The 18,158-nt window shown below is 43.9% G+C and overlaps 1 protein-coding gene across 1 annotated transcript; it reads left to right on the top strand.

Annotated features, from left to right (window-relative positions):
- Positions 1–957: 957 nt before the first annotated feature.
- Positions 958–17,446, top strand: LOC143785105 (uncharacterized). The gene is made up of 4 exons (XM_077273778.1): positions 958–1,327; positions 10,286–10,409; positions 13,430–13,503; positions 16,012–17,446. Exons 1-4 carry the CDS (start codon positions 1,015–1,017, stop codon positions 16,419–16,421), a joined length of 921 nt encoding a protein of 306 aa, XP_077129893.1. The 5' UTR covers positions 958–1,014; the 3' UTR covers positions 16,422–17,446.
- Positions 17,447–18,158: the final 712 nt, after the last annotated feature.

Below are 18,158 nucleotides of genomic sequence, written 5' to 3'. Positions count from 1 at the left end.
GAGACGATGACCCCGAAGACCACCCCGATGACGACGACCCCGGAGACGACGATCCTGAAGACCACCCCGATGACGACGACCCCGGAGACGACGACCCTGGAGACGACGACGACCTGGAAGACCGAGAAGCAGAAGAACAAGAGGCTGCAGAACAAAGAGCAGAAGAACATTAAGCATAACACTAAATATCAGAGCAAAAAATATTATCTAAATTATAAGCAGAAGAAGACTAAGCAGTGTATGGGGGTGAGTCCGTTCCTCCTCGTGGTGCCCCTGGATAAAGCCTGATGCTGCAGGCCAAACTGAACGCGGACAAATGTAACTGTTTTGTGACAGGCAGAACGGAAGGTGTAATCTTCAAACTTTTATAGATAACAACTACGGGAATGCCTGTCACAAATAAGAATATGATGAAGAAGTTGAATATGAAGAAGATAATAGTAAAATAAAAAGAATATGAACAATGTATGTAACAAAAAAAATAATAGGTAGAAGATGAAGAAGAAGATGAATAAGGTGAAGAAGTTGATGTCAAAGAAGCTGATGATGAGGATAATGAAGAAGAAAGTGTGGGAGAAGTAAAAAAGAAGGTGAAGGGCGTGGAAGTAGTGAAACATCAATATCTGACAAAATAAAAAAAAAATTAACATAGTCAAAATCTTTCTAACGCCGAACGTCATAAAAAAACCCAAAATCCTGCTATTCTATTACATTGGGCTAAATCTCTGTGCCTTTAATGTCTCCGCCACGTCCCCCAATACATCCTACATTATTCTTAGTTGTTTTCCTTCATGTAGAATGAACCTACAAGTTTATAAAGGGTTTATTTTAATTCCGATATTTTCGTCCCATTGACTTGCATTGGGATCGGGTATCGGTATCGGATTAGATCCGATATTTTGACGGTACTTTCCGATATCGGAAAGTATCGCTCAACACTACTCAACACTAGTCATCAGTCCACTCTTGTGTGTGTATAAGAGATCGAGTCTCTTAGAATCCCCGGTGAGAACCATGCACAGCATTCCTGAAATGACCGACTACATCAAGAACTTCAGTCTTAAGGACTGTAATAATAAGGGCTTCTCCCGAGTCCTCCTCCAGCTCTTTGGTTATTTGGGTCATGGGAAATCGTCCTTCATCAACACCTGTAAGTACGTCCTGGATGACACCGAGTTCAAGCCCTACGCTAATGCAGAAGATGTACAAAGAGGTAACACCACGGAGAGGATCACCTACGAGCTCACCGACACACTCACTCTGGTGGACAACCGAGGCTGCAACTTCATGAATGAATATGAGACTGGGGAAATATTTGCACAACTAGGTAAATATCTATATTCCTGATTTCTATCTCCATACTGCTCCCCATGTTGTCCCTTCAGTATTTCTCTATCTTCTGTCTGTCCCATTACCTGTATATACCTTGTGTATATGGCATATATACAGCATGATGCAGCTACAGCCCCCTCTAAGTATGATAGCCCCCAGAGCCTCTATACACAGTATAATGTCCCAGTATAACGCTGCCCATACACAGTAGGATGGCTACCCTCGCCCCTTTACTTAATGCCCCACAGTACATTCCCCTATACTAGCACCCCCTACTCCTGAGACATATGATGAAAATCCATGAAGTTTCCCCCCCAATCCAGGTTCCTTGTCTACCAAAGCCTTCATATCCTCTTCTGTCAGCTTGTCTACCAGTGGCGGTGGGCCGGAAGTAGCCTGCATCTTGTGGAGTAGTAAGTTACGGTATAGAGAGCTGATGACCTGATAGAAATATCAGTGTCCTGAGGACGCCTAGACCATTTAAAGACTTTACGGGTGAATGCAGTCCGTGTCTGGACTGTCTCACCTGGTGCCATTTGTCCGAGGGTCAGTCTGACCTGCTTCCGGGGATGGCAAAATGGTGCCGCTAAGAGTCACCACAGACCTCCGCCTAAGACGAGATGTTCATCTCACCTAAGGGCAGCAGTGGACCTGTGGGTACAGCACATCAGCACCTCCCTCATCACGTGAATCTGTGGATAATTATTCACATAATGAGAATTTCACCTCCATTTTCAATCTGTTCCAGCACTGATCTAGTAAACCACTATCAGAAGAAGACTTTTTCTTACCCTATGTAGATTACGCTGAATGCTCTATTCTAAATGCCTATCCCTGCACTGTACAAGTATACAGCGGCGCTGCATTCCCTGCCCTCGTCTTTCATACTGACTGCGATAATTCCATATGAGACTTTGTGATGTGATTGCTATAAAGCGTCGCCTGAATCATGTAATTTTCACCAAAATGTGAAATGGGGCCGAGTATTTTTTTGTGAATGTCATGTCCCATGACTTGAGAAATCATTTAATGTTTGCATTGTTTGTGTTCCATCCTTTCTTTCTAGGCAGAAGTTTGCCTTTCCCTTTATTTTGTCCCAACTCTCTCACTGTAGTCCTGTGATGTATGTTTGTTCACGCCCTTATTCTCCATTTTGTCATCATCCCCATATCTGTATGCATCCTATTACATGTCCTCTGTTGAATATTCCTTTTTACCTGCTGCTTTCATCATAATACAAGAATTTCAGTTAAAGCAATCCTCTTTTCCTGGAGTCTTCTTACATGAGATCGTGGCTGAGTTAAGCTATCTGATAAATCGGTATGAACGTGAGTACAGGTCAATACGGAAGTGCCCAAAAGAATAGGTCTATCCAGGCACCACTGCGTTCTACATACCCATGAGTCAGAATAGTAAAAAGGAATAGCCTGCCTTCAGAGACAGTAACTCAAGGTCTGTGCTGAACCTCAGTGGAAAAGGACATTTCCCAGATACACAGTAACCCAGTTCCCAGCCAGACCCCAGTGTGCATAGAAGCACACACTGCAGATAAACAGTGAGAAGTATAACCCTCATCATCCACTCTTCCTGCCTGCAAGCAAATCATGTCTGAAGCGAGGAATACAATGTCCCTACCAGACTTACAAACACAGGAAAGAGACCTAGATCCCCATCCACCAGCTAGTGAAAGAGGAAAACGTACAGTTAAACCTACATGGAAAGTCATGGAGAATTTAGAGACTGAAAAATGTGTTGTATATAGTGATGTGTCTTCACTGTGGGAGAAAGTGCTGAGTCACATAGACACTGTATCAAGGCCTGCTTCTCATGAGTTACCACTTGAGGGAGCCCTAGAACAATTATGCACAGCATACCAAAGGTATATGGAGAAGACTGACCAATACATTATTCTCCTGAAGAAACTGAATTTGCCAGAGACTTTAAAAGAATTGCAAAGTTTCCAGCAGCTTAATTCTGAAAGGGACTGCACCGTACGCGACATTAAGACAAAGATAGAGGCTAAAATTGCACGGACACCAGATGCATCATCTCGCTCATCCAAATCGTCTAAGCACTCAAAACGCTCATCTAGGTCAAGTTCATCAAAATATTCCACTCTCAGCCAGCAGCTTATAAGGGCACGTGCTAAGGCAGAAACGTCTAAGATACAAGCAGCCTTTGCGCAAAGGAGAGCAGATATGGACGCAGCCACAGCACAAAAGAGAGCAGAAATGGATGCAGCCACAGCACAAAAGAGAGCAGAAATAGAAGCAGCCAGAGCAGAAAAGAGAGCAGAAATGGATGCGGATGCAGCACGCAAGGAAGCTCTGGAGAAGGAATGTGAGCACGCAACAGCCATGGCGGAGTTAAGGATCCTGGAGCGAGCTATCAGTGGGAGTCAAAGAGACAGCATCAGTTTGTGTGAAGTGGAGGCGGAGGACCCTATTGAACGCACAAGAGACTACGTGCTAAGCCAAAATGGCGAACCGCAGATCATCACTAACACTTCTGATGGCGTTCATGCTTCTCCAGGACACCAGGATGCCGATCAACTTACAGAACCCTACACTCAAGGTCAGTACAATGCTCCCAAACTTGAACTTCCTTCGTATTCCAGTATGCGCCAAGACCCTGCATCTCATCAAACTCCACAGGCTATTATCTACACGCAACCCAATATACCGGCAGGTCATTATACTCTCGACAACCGCACAGTGCCAGCTCCGCATGTAGCAGAGACTATACCCACCAAACCGGTTGCTGGACTAAATGCATATGCCACTCCATACTTACCCACGTTTCAAGTCCAAGACGTCTCCACTCCTATGTACAACACCGCTCAGCCCACATTCGTGCATCCTAAGTCAGAAAGAACAGACATGTCCGACTTCGCAAGGTACATGATTCGCCGCGAACTTACTAAAACCGGTCTCACAAGGTTTGACGACCAACCTGAAAATTACAGAGGTTGGAAAAATGCCTTTAGAACCGTAACTAGTGACCTCGGCATCACTGCTGCCGAAGAGCTGGACCTGCTAATCAGATGGCTAGGACCACAATCCACCGAGCGTGTCAAGAGACTCAGGTCTGTACATATCAGTAATCCAACGGCTGGTCTCATGGCTGCATGGGAAAGACTAGAGAAAAACTTTGGCAGTCCAGAAGCCATAGAGGACGCACTGTTCAAGCGATTACAGAGTTTTCCAAAGATATCAAGCAAGGACAGTTCAAAGTTCCTAGAGCTCAGTGACTTGCTGTTAGAGCTCCAGCTGGCCAAGGCAGACACCCACCTACCTGGCCTCAGCTACCTGGACACTGCTCGTGGAGTAAATCCCATTATCTCCAAGCTACCGTACAACGTGCAAGAAAGGTGGACTACACTAGGGTCAAAATACAAGAAAGACCATCAAGTGTCATTTCCTCCATTCTCCTACTTCTGTGAGTTTATAAAAGACGTGGCAGAGCGCAAGAACGACCCAAGCTTTTCTTACCAAGAATCCAGTGGCCCAGCTTCACCTCCTTCTAAATACGTCAGCGCACGCTCGAACGACAGAAACCGCAGAGGTCCAGTGTCAGTGAAGAAGACGGATATTCTTCCCTTACCAACACCAGCCCCAGACAAGAGTAACAAAGGTGAAAAGATAGAGAACCCAAATCGTGAATGTCCCATCCACAAGAAGCCACATCCCTTAAAAAAGTGCATCGGCTTCAGGAAGAAACCGCTCCAGGAACGCAAGGAGCTTCTAAAGAGGTTCGGGGTATGCTACAGATGTTGTGCTTCTACTGAACACCTTGCTAAAGACTGTAAAACTACAATTAAGTGCATGGAGTGTGACAGTGAGGACCACGTACAAGCACTCCACCCATTCCGTCCTGACTCTACACTTACTCCTTCCCCCACCACGAGCCATGGCGGGGAGGACGCAGCTCAAACTGCAAGCCATACCACAATATCTTCTTCATGCACAGAAGTCTGCGGAGAAGACCTCTGGGACAAGTCCTGTGCGAAGATTTGCCTGGTGAACGTATATCCCAACGGTCACCCAGAGAAAGCCGTGAAGGTGTACGTCCTTCTGGATGATCAGAGCAACCGATCACTTGCAAGGTCAGAACTCTTTGATATGTTTAACTTAAAGGGAAATGCCTACCCTTACACCTTAGGTACCTGCAGTGGTGTTACAGAGGTTTATGGGAGAAGGGCCAGTGGTCTTACAGCGACATCTCTCGAGAACACCGTCGAGATACCGTTACCTACACTGGTCGAGTGCAACCAGATTCCATCCAATCGAGAAGAGATCCCAACGCCAGAGGCTGCTCTTCATCACCAACATCTCAAGGGGATAGCAAACAAGATACCAGCCCTCAACAACAGTGCAGATATCCTGATTCTGCTAGGCAGAGACATCCTCCGGCTGCACAAGGTGCGTCAGCAAATTAATGGACCACACGATGCACCATTTGCCCAACGCTTAGATCTAGGCTGGGTAATCATAGGCAATGTTTGCATACACAAGATGAAGAGACCTAACAACATCTCCTCTTACAAGACACACATTTTGTCAAATTGTCGCAGCACCCATTTCCAACCATGCCCACATCACTACTGGGTGAAAGAGAAAGTGAGCAACACCAAGTGGCAACAGGAATCCTTCAACAACATGAACACACTCCAGTCCTGGGAAGAAAACCTCGGGTCATCAGTGTTCGATTCCACAAGTAATGACAACAAGTTGGCACCCACAAGGGAAGATAAAGAATTTATAAAGGTTATGGATAAAGAATTTGTTCAAGACGACTCCAACAGTTGGGTAGCTCCTTTACCCTTTCGTTTCCCAAGAGTGAGGTTGCCGAACAACCTGCAGCAAGCAACTGCAAGGTTCTCATCCTTAAAGCGTACCCTAAAGAGGAAACCAGAGATGGAGAAGCATTTCATTGACTTTATGCAGAACATCTTTGACAGAAATCATGCTGAACCTGCGCCACCACTGAGGGAGGGAGAAGAATGTTGGTATCTTCCATCCTTTGGTGTCTATCACCCTCGCAAGCCTAATCAGATCAGAGTGGTGTTTGACTCCAGTGCTCAGTTTGAAGGCCTCTCTCTCAATAACCTGCTCCTAACTGGGCCCAACCTGAACAACAGCCTCCTTGGAGTATTGATCCGCTTCAGACAAGAACCTGTTGCCATAATGGCCGACATTCAGCAGATGTTTCATTGCTTCATTGTGAAAGAAGACAACATAAACTATCTTAGGTTCCTATGGCACAAGGACAACAACGTCAACAATCAGGTCATAGACTACCGGATGAAGGTCCATGTCTTCGGCAACAGTCCCTCACCTGCTGTGGCGATCTATGGACTGAGACGGACAGCCCAGGAAGGTGAGAGAGAGTACGGTTCCGATGCTCGGCAATTTGTAGAGAAGAACTTCTACGTGGACGATGGGCTCAAGTCCTTGCCCACAAGCGAAGATGCAATTGACCTACTCTCCAGAACACAGGAAATGCTATCCACATCAAACCTCAGACTCCACAAGATTATCTCTAACAGTCAAGAGGTAATGAACGCGTTTCCATCTGAGGACCATGCCACAAACCTAAAGGACCTCAACTTGGGTTCCGATGTTCCTCCAACACAGCGCAGCCTTGGTCTACTGTGGGATATCAAACGGGACACCTTCACTTTCCAAGTGTCACCCTATGACAAACCCTTTACCAAACGAGGAGTCCTATCTGTCATAAATAGCATCTATGATCCTCTCGGGTTTGTAGCACCCATCACTATTCAAGGCAAGATACTGTTAAGACAGCTTACGGCCGAGAACACGGATTGGGACACCCCGCTCCCAACTCAGAAACAGCAAAGGTGGGAGGCGTGGAAGAAGTCTCTGAAGTTCTTAGAGCAACTCCAAGTCCCACGTTGTTATTCTCCAAGATCACCTTCGACTGCAATCAGAAGAGAAGTCCATATTTTCTCTGACGCATCTACAGAAGCCATAGCTGCAGTAGCTTATCTGATGACCTTAGGAGCTAACAAGGTACACTGTGGTTTCATCCTGGGTAAAGCCAAATTAACTCCAAAGCCTGCACACTCTGTACCCAGACTCGAGCTTTGTGCTGCGGTATTGGCAGTAGAAATTGCTGAAGTTGTACAAGACGAAATGGACATTACAATTGATTCCTTTACTTTCTACACTGACAGCAGGGTGGTACTCGGGTACATTCACAACCAAACAAAGCAGTTCTATACATATGTGAGCAACAGAGTTGAGCGCATCAGAAGTTTTTCTACCCCTGAGCAGTGGCATCACATCTCCACCGATTTAAACCCAGCCGACCGAGGTACAAGACTCGCAGCTGCTTCTAAGCTTGGTGACAACATGTGGTTGACGCCTCCCAGTCTCCTGTACGAAGATTTCTGTGCGAACAACACCAAAAATGCTTATGAGCTGGTGGAACCAGAATCTGACAAGGAGATAAGACAAACTATCTCTGCTCACTATACTTCAATGACATCTAGGCAAGGTTTGAAGTCTCATCGTTTTGAACGCTTTTCAAGCTGGTCCTCCGTTGTACGAACTGTAGCTCGTCTCATTCACATTGCTCGCTGTTTTACAAAGGACAAGCCCTCAGGGTGCCATGGTTGGCACGTGTGTAAGAGTCGTCTTACTGCCGACGACATAGACCATGCTGAACAAGTTATCATCAGGTGTGTGCAACAAGAAGAATATTCACATGAGATTGGCAGTATTACCAAGGGAGTCAGCGTGTCCAAAAACAGCACTCTACTCGACTTGAATCCAGTAGTCGATCATCTCAAGTTTCTAAGAGTGGGAGGACGTTTAAGTAAATCAGACCTATACGATAAGGAGCAGAACCCTATCATCATTCCAGGTCGACATCACGTCACTACTCTGTTGATTCGGCACTATCACGAACGAGTACAGCACCAAGGCAGACATCTTACTGAAGGTGCCATCAGGTCTGCTGGCTTGTGGATCATGGGAATGAAGAGGTGCGTCTCTTCAGTTCTCCATAGATGTGTCAAGTGTCGAAGGTTACGAGGAAAACACCAACAACAACAAATGGCGAACCTCCCAGCAGATCGACTGAGCATGGACCAACCGTTTTCATATGTTGGTGTAGACGTCTTCGGGCCATGGTCGGTTGTTACCAGGAAAACCCGTGGAGGAGCCGCGAACAGTAAGCGATGGGCTGTCCTATTCACCTGTCTCAGTATCCGTGCAGTTCACATCGAGGTTATTGAATCCATGGATACCTCCAGCTTCATCAATGCCCTAAGAAGATTCTTTTCCATCCGGGGACCTGCCAAACAACTCCGGTCCGACTGCGGCACAAACTTTGTAGGAGCCTGCAAGGAACTGCAGTTTGACAACTTCTTGTCCGACAATGGATGCACTTGGGTATTCAACCCTCCACACTCTTCACACATGGGTGGATCTTGGGAACGCATGATTGGTGTTGCACGAAGGATCCTCGACTCCATGTTGCTGGACCATAAACTTCCCCTTACTCATGAAGTTCTGGTCACCTTCCTCGCAGAAGTGTCAGCCATAATAAATGCTAGACCTTTGGTTCCAGTATCATCCGACCCCGATGCTCCAACGATACTTACTCCAGCTACACTCCTTACACAGAAGATTGGAGCCACTACAGTCCCACCTGGGAATTTCGATAACAAGGACATTTACAAACGTCAGTGGAGACAAGTTCAACACCTGGCTAATGTGTTTTGGCATCGCTGGAAGACCGAATATTTACACTTGCTTCAAAACCGTCACAAATGGCAGACGCCCAGTCCCAATCTCCAAGAAGGAGACCTTGTTCTCTTAAAGGACAAAGAGGCTCATCGTAATGACTGGCCAATGGGACTTATCACCAAAGTCCTACCCGGTGAGGACGGAAAGACTCGTAAGGTAGAAGTTAAGGTGACAAAAGGGGGCTCTACCCGAACCTTCTTCCGCCCGGTCACTGAACTCGTGCTGCTTCTACGAAAGGAGGACATCACATGAACTGAACATGCTCCTGGACGTTGTTCACGGCGGGGAGCATTCCTCCTCATTCCCCAGTTTATTGAATGTTGACATTTTCCATTGGATTGAACCCTTAACATTCCCATTGGATTCTGGGTTGGTGGAAGAGTTTGCATGTTTGCGGCTTCCCCAATCTGAAGATGGGTTTTATATACTTGAACTTATCTTTCGGTGTGATCTACGGGTCAACAACAACGAGTTGGACTTAAAAATCTTTTATGTTTATTATTGCATGCATGTTTTCTTCCTCTTGTTTTTTCAGGTTCGAACGACTTCGAAAAATTACGGACATCGTGAAATCCAAGGATTTCAGACGGGGAGTGTCATGTCCCACGACTTGAGAAATCATTTAATGTTTGCATTGTTTGTGTTCCATCCTTTCTTTCTAGGCAGAAGTTTGCCTTTCCCTTTATTTTGTCCCAACTCTCTCACTGTAGTCCTGTGATGTATGTTTGTTCACGCCCTTATTCTCCATTTTGTCATCATCCCCATATCTGTATGCATCCTATTACATGTCCTCTGTTGAATATTCCTTTTTACCTGCTGCTTTCATCATAATACAAGAATTTCAGTTAAAGCAATCCTCTTTTCCTGGAGTCTTCTTACATGAGATCGTGGCTGAGTTAAGCTATCTGATAAATCGGTATGAACGTGAGTACAGGTCAATACGGAAGCGCCCAAAAGAATAGGTCTATCCAGGCACCACTGCGTTCTACATACCCATGAGTCAGAATAGTGAACCTCCTGAACCAAATTGCAAATTGTTTGAAATCGCTCCTTGCAGATGTCTACTGATGACACGGACCTCAGGGAACATTGTACTCTAATGTTTCACCAGTTACTGAAATTTCTTTGTGCTTTCCTCCTCTGATATTACTTTTCTTTTCTTCTTTTTTCTTCAGGTAATTTGCTGCCACTCAATCAAACAGTATCATGGAGTAAGGGCATCGGACTGGTGGACAGAATTGTCCAGGCGGAGCGCTATGTGCAGACATCGGATTTCATTTATCCGATATTTGTCTACAGGTCAGTGGTTGAGCTGAATCCTGGATACTGCATATATAATATAGTTATCATTATACTGTAGATTGCAAAACTATTCACCACCTTGGCATTTTTCATGTTTTGCACAACCTGGAATTGCACTGTTGTTTTTGAGAGTTTGCATCAGTTCATGTAAAGAACGTGCCAACACCTGTGTACATTTGGTTTTCTTTTTGTTGTGAAGCAAACAACAAATAGGACAAAATAACTGAAAACTTCAGTGTGCATAACTATTCACCCCCTAAAGTCAGTACTTTGCAGAGCCTCCTTTTGCGGCGGTTACAGCTGCAGTCTCTATGAAGTTTCCACGTCCTGCTACTGGGATTTTTGCCCATTCCTCAAGGCAAAACTGCTTCAGCTATTTCAAGTTAGATGGTTTCCTCTGGTGAACAGCAATCTTCAAGTCTGACCATAGATCTTCAATTGGAGTAAGGTCTGGACTGTGACTCGGTCACTTCACAATATTTACACATTTCTCCTTAAACTACTTGAGTTAGCAGTATGCTTTGGGTCATTGTCTTTTTGGGAGGTGAACCTTCATCCCAGCCTCAAATCACTGACAGACTGAATCAGGTTTTGCTCAAGAATATCCCTGTATTTCACACCATCCATCTTCCCCTCGAGTTGGACCATTTTCCCTGTCCCTGCTGCCGAATAACCTCCCCACAACATGATTCTGCCACCACCATATTTCACTGTGGGGATGGTGTTCTTGGGGGTGATGAGCTGTGTTGGTTTGGTGCTAGACATAACATTTAGCTTGGTGGCCAAAAAGTTCCAATTTGGTCTAATTTGACCACAGCACCTTCCTACATACATTTGGGGATTCTCCCAAATGTATTTTGATAAACTCAAAATGAGCCTTACAATTTGTGTAAGCTAGTAAAGGCTTTTTTCTGCCCACTCTTCAACAAGGGCCACCTCTACGTAGTGCATGGCTTACTGTGGTTGACAGATACTCCAGTCTCTGCTTGGGAACTCTGCAGCTTCTTCAGGGTTACCTGTGGTCTGTGCTGCCTTTCTGATTAATTCCCTCCTTGCCCTGATGGGCGCTCTTGTTTGGAGATCTCCTCGGTCTTCATGGTGTTGTTTGGAGATCTCCTTGGTCTTCATGGTGTTGTGTTATGATCCTTGTGGCTTAGGATCACAAATCTGACCAGCTAAGTAGGAACATAGAACGAGCTCTGGGGATGTGGTAACTAGACTGACCGCAATGCTGATCCTAACCGCACACACTATAAGCAGCCGTGGAACGTACCTAGAAATCCTAGACGTCTCTTCACAGCCTGAGAAACTAACTACCCCTAAAGGGAAACAAAGCCTCACTTGCCTCAGAGAAATAATCCCAAAGTATAGAACAGCCCCCCACAAATAATAACGGTGAGTAAAGGAGAAGGCACAAACGCAGTAATGAAAACAGATTCAGCAAAGGAGGCCCGCTAATCACTAGATAGACAGAGGACAGCAAAGAGTCTATGCGGTCAGTAAAAAACCCTATCCAAAAATATCCACGCTGAGGATGCAAGAACCCCCACACCAACTAACGATGTGGGTGGAGCACCTCAGCACCCCAGAACTAACCAGCGAGCAAAAAATCACATAAAAGCAAGCTGGACTGAACTAATAATATACTGAGAAACGTTTTCAAGGAAATCATGAGCAAATAAACAAGCAAACTTAGCTTCTCCTAGCAGAAGACTGGTCACAAGGAATATTCAGGAGAGCAATGAATCAGGACTGAATACACCGACAGCAGGCAACAAGTAAAGGTCTAGCTGGCTTAAATAGGCCCCGCTTAGCAGCAAAAATGAAACAGCTGAACCCAGCCAAGACCAGCCATATAGCTAAAGGCCACCAGAGGGAGCCCAAGAACAAATTCACAACAGTGTTGTTTGGAGATCTCCTTGGTCTTCATGGTGTTGTTTGGAGATCTCGTTGGTCTTCATGGTGTTGTTTGGAGATCTCCTTGGTCTTCATGGTGTTGTTTGGAGATCTCGTTGGTCTTCATAGTGTTGTTTGGAGATCTCCTTGGTCTTCATGGTGTTGTTTGGAGATCGCCTCAGTCTTCATGGTGTTGTTTGGAGATCTCCTTGGTCTTCATGGTGTTGTTTGGTTAGTTGTGTCTCTTGTTAATGGTGTTACAGCTTCTGTGGCCTTTCAGAGAAGGTAAAGTATATATATTGACAGACATGTGACAGTTAGGTTGCACACAGGGGGATGTCCTGTCACTAAGTATGCCATTAATAAAGGGAATTTCTTGCATCAGAATTATTTAGGAGCTTCGTAGTAAAAGGGATGAATACATATGCACATGCCAAAGTTTAGTTATTTGATTCCATAAATTTAATTTATACCAATATTTTTATCATTCACTTTCTTAGATTATTTAGTGCTGATGCATCACACGCAAGTCCGATTACAATAATATTTACACACAGGCTGTAATGTAACAAAAAAGGTAAAAAGCCAAGGGGGTGAATACTTTTGCAAGCTGCAGTAAACTGTATAATGAGCTAAAGGTAATATCCAGTATATTTAGTGCACACCAACATACTGTATATTGCTGTGTGTAACAGGAGAAGATAAATTTGTGTGACCGACTTTTATTCAGGATCAGGACCAGAGAGTGCAGAAATGCATCTAATGTAATGTATAATGTATATATAACCATAACTTAGAATAAACTCAATGTCCGTGGTGCAGGCACATCAGAACTAGGCTGGAGCCAGCTAATACTGCACTGTGTAGGCTCACCCAGGGGGAACCGCCAAAGGACAGAGCCAATGGTAACCGGAGTGGCAGATGAAGCCTAGGGTAAAACCGTAAGGGGCACATACCAAAATAAGTGATATTCACACAAATGATTGGATAAGTATGGAAATTGTTAGAAGACCACTGTGTGAGCTGATAATAAACCTTAAAGTTAATGATTTTAACAGTGTGAATCATCTCTGTAGGATTTTTTGTTTGTAAACATGTGTATCATTTTTTCACATTTGCAGTGTAAAAAGAGGGCTCTCTAGTGATGAAGCAGTCGAAATAAAGGAGCTATTGACCACAGCCAGAAACCTAACAGGTAACAATAGAGCCGGCACACAAAGCGTTTTCTTCTTTTTCTCTATAATTTTCTCATCCAATGGTTCTGATCATCCCACAATACATTCAGCATAAGGCTGGACTCACACTGGCGATTTTAAAATCGGTCCAATTTTGTTCCTGCAAAGTCGGATGAATACAATGCAAGAGTCATGCGTTTTTCATGCGAGTACAATCCGATTTTTAACACCTAGCATCCGATTTACATCAGTGTGATTGCTATCCGACTGCAGTGCGATTTAATAATAATAATAATAATAATAATAATTTTTTTTTATATAGCGCCAACATATTCCGCAGCGCTTTACAGTTTAACAGTTTCAAACACAATAGACATAAGTAACAATGTTAACAATACAATAATTACAGCATAATAAGCCGCCCCTGCTCATGAGAGCTTACAATGTACAATGAGGTGGGGGAGATACAAAGTACAGGTGTGTATTAACAATGATGTATTTACAATGATGGTCCAGCCATCTTCAAGGGGTGGGGAATAGATGGAGATAGTGAATGGGCGACACACAACATAACATGAAAAATGATTTTAACATTTAGCTTTTACATAGAGCAATTCTGTGTCATTTACACATCGTTTTCAAAGAAAATATTGTTCAAAACACACACACATATGCATATGATAGATAGATAGATAATAGATCTGATATCTTTAGTCTGGGAGGGGGCCAATATCCATGGCCCCTTCCTAGGCTATAAATATCAGCCTGTAGCTGTCTGACGAGCCTTTGCTGGTTATTAATTATATAGGGACCCTACACCATTTTTTTTGGGGGGGGTCCTGTTGTGAATTCTGCTCTTGGGTTCCCCCCGGTGGTTGCTGATGGTAATGCAGTTGTCCCTGGGTTGCAATCCTGGGCAGGTGTTCCTGCTGATTGCAGCTCTGACTGGAGTATTTAGGTGTGCAGGATTCATTAGCCCTTGCCAGTTGTCCATTGTTCTTGGAGGTTATGCATCTCTGTCTGGTTCCTCCTGCCCTGCTGCCAAATCAGCCAAGATAAGTGTCTGGTTTTGTTTCTGCAGCACACATGCGGTGTGCTTTACAATTCAGTGCTATTCATTGTTTTTTCTTGTCCAGCTTAGACCGTGTTTGGATATTTTCAGTCAAGTTGGATTCTCAGGAGATGCAGATATACATTTCATGTCTTTAGTTAGATGGTGGAATTTTGTATTATCTGCTGTGGATATTTTTAGGGTTTTAATACTGACCGCTTAGTATTCTGTCCTATCCTTTCCTATTTAGCTAGAGTGGCCTCTTTTGCTAAATCCTGATTTATGCCTGCGTTTGTCTTTCCTCTTATACTCACAGTCAATATTTGTGGGGGGCTGCCTATCCTTTGGGGTTCTGCTCTGAGGCAAGATAGAATTCCCAGTTCCATCTATAAAGGTATTTAGTCCTCCGGCTGTGTCGAGGTGTCTAGGATGTGTTAGGTACACCCCACGGCTACTTCTAGTTGCGGTGTCAGTTTAGGGTTTGCGGTCAGTACAGGTTCCACCTTCTCCTGAGAAAGTCTCATGCGGCTCCAAGGTCACAGGATCATAACAGGGTCCCCTATTTTAATAGCCAGTAAAGGCTAAGTATACAGCTGTGAGCTGATATTTATAGCCTGGGAAGCTCCATGAGTATCACCCCCTTCCCAGGCTATAAACATCAGCCCTCGGCTGTCGGCTTTCCCTCTACTTGTGAAGAAAATTATGCAGTAGCCCATTTTTTTCAGAAAAATAATCTTTTAATAATTAAATCTATGTACAGTAAGATGCACACACACACACACACTGTACTAATTGTATTTGTTACTGACATCTCTATATATATACAGTATACAGTATATTCTATGTGTATATACTGTATGTATTCCATCTCTTCTATACTATCAGGTCCTGCTGTGATTTTACTGTATGCAGCACATGAATTACCGGCTTTTACAAGGAGATCAGTGTGTAAAAATTGGACAGCGCTCGCATGGTCCGAGTGCTGTGCGATTTTTTTTCTCACACCCATTGACTGCTATTGCGGGATGTGATCCCTTTTCTGATTACAATCGCATCATGCTACTACTTTTTTCCAGTCCGATTTTGATCCGATCCGACCTGGAAAAAAAACGCAGATGAACACACAATGATAGAATAACATTGGTCTGAATACAATCCGATTGCATTCGACTGATTTTATCGCAAGTGGGAATGAGCCCTAAGGTCAGGCTACATGTCTAGTCTAACTCAAGGATCTGCTCCAGTCCTAAAGGTAAAGTTTAACATTTTCATTTCTTGTCTGTCTCTTTTTTCTTTTGTTTATGATTTTAATTCTCAAAATGAGCCACAGAAATTACCATGATTAGAAAATTGGATAATCTTCGTTATTATAGATTTATCTAGATCTTTCATCTGTAGTTCCACCATCTGTAGATTCTGCAGGACGTAGAGCTCCTCATTACACAATTATTCAAGAGAACATTTCTTCTTTTTACAGGAATATGCCCTGTGGTCGTTCTCACCCATAAGACCAACTCTAACCTGAGAGACGTCCGGGCCAAGTTTGAGGACATGGATGTGGAGAGGATCTTCCCTCTCGAGAACTTCACCCCTGAAGATCACTTAAAGACAAGAGGAAAACATGAAGATGTTCTGAAGCTCTACATTGAAGTAATTAAAGACATTGAATATCGAATGGAAAGATTTTCTTCCCCAGAGGATGAAAGAGAAAAGAGGAAACAATTTGTACTTCAATTTGTGTATGAAAGAGAGTTAAGAAAGAAGGAAGAGGAAGTGAAGAGAAAGCTCAGAGAGGAAGAGAGACTCAGAGAGGAAGAGAGACTCAGAGAGGAAGAGAGACTCAGAGAGATGAAGAAAGCGTCGGAAGGTGGATGCACTTTACAGTAAATATAGAGGGGAATTTACCTTTACATTTCCTTTCTACTCAGCCCGTTTTGATCTCTACCATTATTTTATGTTCTCAGCTCCTATTTAGACCTACCCATCTCTATGGTAACAGACTACAAACAAGCAGTGTGGTCGGATCCTTTGGTTAGACTCTTTAATTTAAACATTTCTTTTAGCAAAATTTCCGAATGTCCTTATTCTGCAGTTAGAAAGAGAAATAACCAGGAATGAGACATTAGACTCCACAGGACTTGATATATTAGGTCTGTATTGGAGCTGTAGACACAAACAGGTGGAGACGTTTGACCAAGACTGTATACAAAGTATTTTTTATATAGTCATATTATGCGTAATAAAAATAGCATTTCAGGCCTGGAGTCAGCTCCTCTATCGGCATAATTCCATGTTATTTCCATGCTCTCATCCCAATTGTCGAATAGATTAAGCTGCATCATATAACTGTCCACGTATGGCCATAAAGTGGACATACTACAGCCATGGTTACCATGTATCTGCTTGTCTGTAGGACCTTAGTAGACTCCAGGTCCTATGAATTCTACATCCCTATAATTACAAATTTCACACCTAATTACCCTAAGGATCCATCAGATTGGGTTGTGACATCATATCCTTATACCAACCTATAGGCTTATGTTGTCTGATGGAGCCATCAGAATATATAATGTATGCAACATATTTGTATCCATTGTGTATGAAGGTGGAAGAATAAAACTCTGTATGGCTTACACCAAATGCTGACTTTGGACTTTCTATGTTTTCCACCATGGTAGACACTAATCAGTATCAAAAGCCTAAACCTTGTAGATGATATCCAGAGCTTCCCGCCTTTGGTGCTTATGATTTCAGCTGAAGGTCCGGAAGTGCAGACTTGATTCTCAGAAACATCTGCTATGGTAAACCACAAAAAAAACAATAGAAATGACACACACAGGAAACATGGGGATTATTTATTCTACACTAGACGCTTATGTTTTTTGTGCAACAATAAATTCAATAACTGTGACAGTCTCACAACTAGAGATCCCAATAAAGAGCTGTCCTGCCTCTAGAATTATATATTTTACTTTCCATAAAAATATTTAAAATATATATACATTTTGATCACTATGCTTAATAAAGTAGACTGTGAACACTTAGATTTGATCTGTTGAGATTGTTTTTCATCTTTGATCTGTTCTTTCTGCTCTTTGGCTTTCTGTCTCACTGTAAGCAGGTTGCGGGATGCAGTGACCGACAGGAGGCAGAGCAAGGGTTAACAAATATAACAATTTTAATTTAATAGGGGGTTAACTCCTCGCAGGGAGGTGCAGGGTTAAATGGGGAGAATAACAATGGAACAATGGATCAGATGGATCAGATCAGAATGGCAGTTCTTGTGAATACTGTGGGGGAGTCAATAGTGAGAACAACGGCTGGCACGGTGCTGGTGCAAGAAGGTTCAGCTGGTAACGGTGGTCCGTCTTCTGGTGGCAGCGGTCATTCTCTGGGACCTTCCGCTAACCCTAGTCCATGAACATATGTGGCCGGAGCAAACAAGGCCGCAGCACGATCAAGGTCTCCTGTGGGTGGGAAGGTATGTGCTGGTAAGGTGGGCTGAAAACACCTGTCCAGTACCCGGGTCTCTCTTTGCAGCACATGCGCTGTACTCACGGTCACGAAGCACACGGCACCTCACTCTCTGACAGCTACCGGGTGCGCTGCCTGTCCCCGCCAAGT

This window comes from Ranitomeya variabilis, chromosome 7 (genome assembly GCF_051348905.1).
Source record: "Ranitomeya variabilis isolate aRanVar5 chromosome 7, aRanVar5.hap1, whole genome shotgun sequence".
In the NCBI taxonomy this organism is placed as follows: Eukaryota; Metazoa; Chordata; class Amphibia; order Anura; family Dendrobatidae; genus Ranitomeya; species Ranitomeya variabilis.
This window is presented reverse-complemented; position numbering and strand designations above follow the sequence as displayed.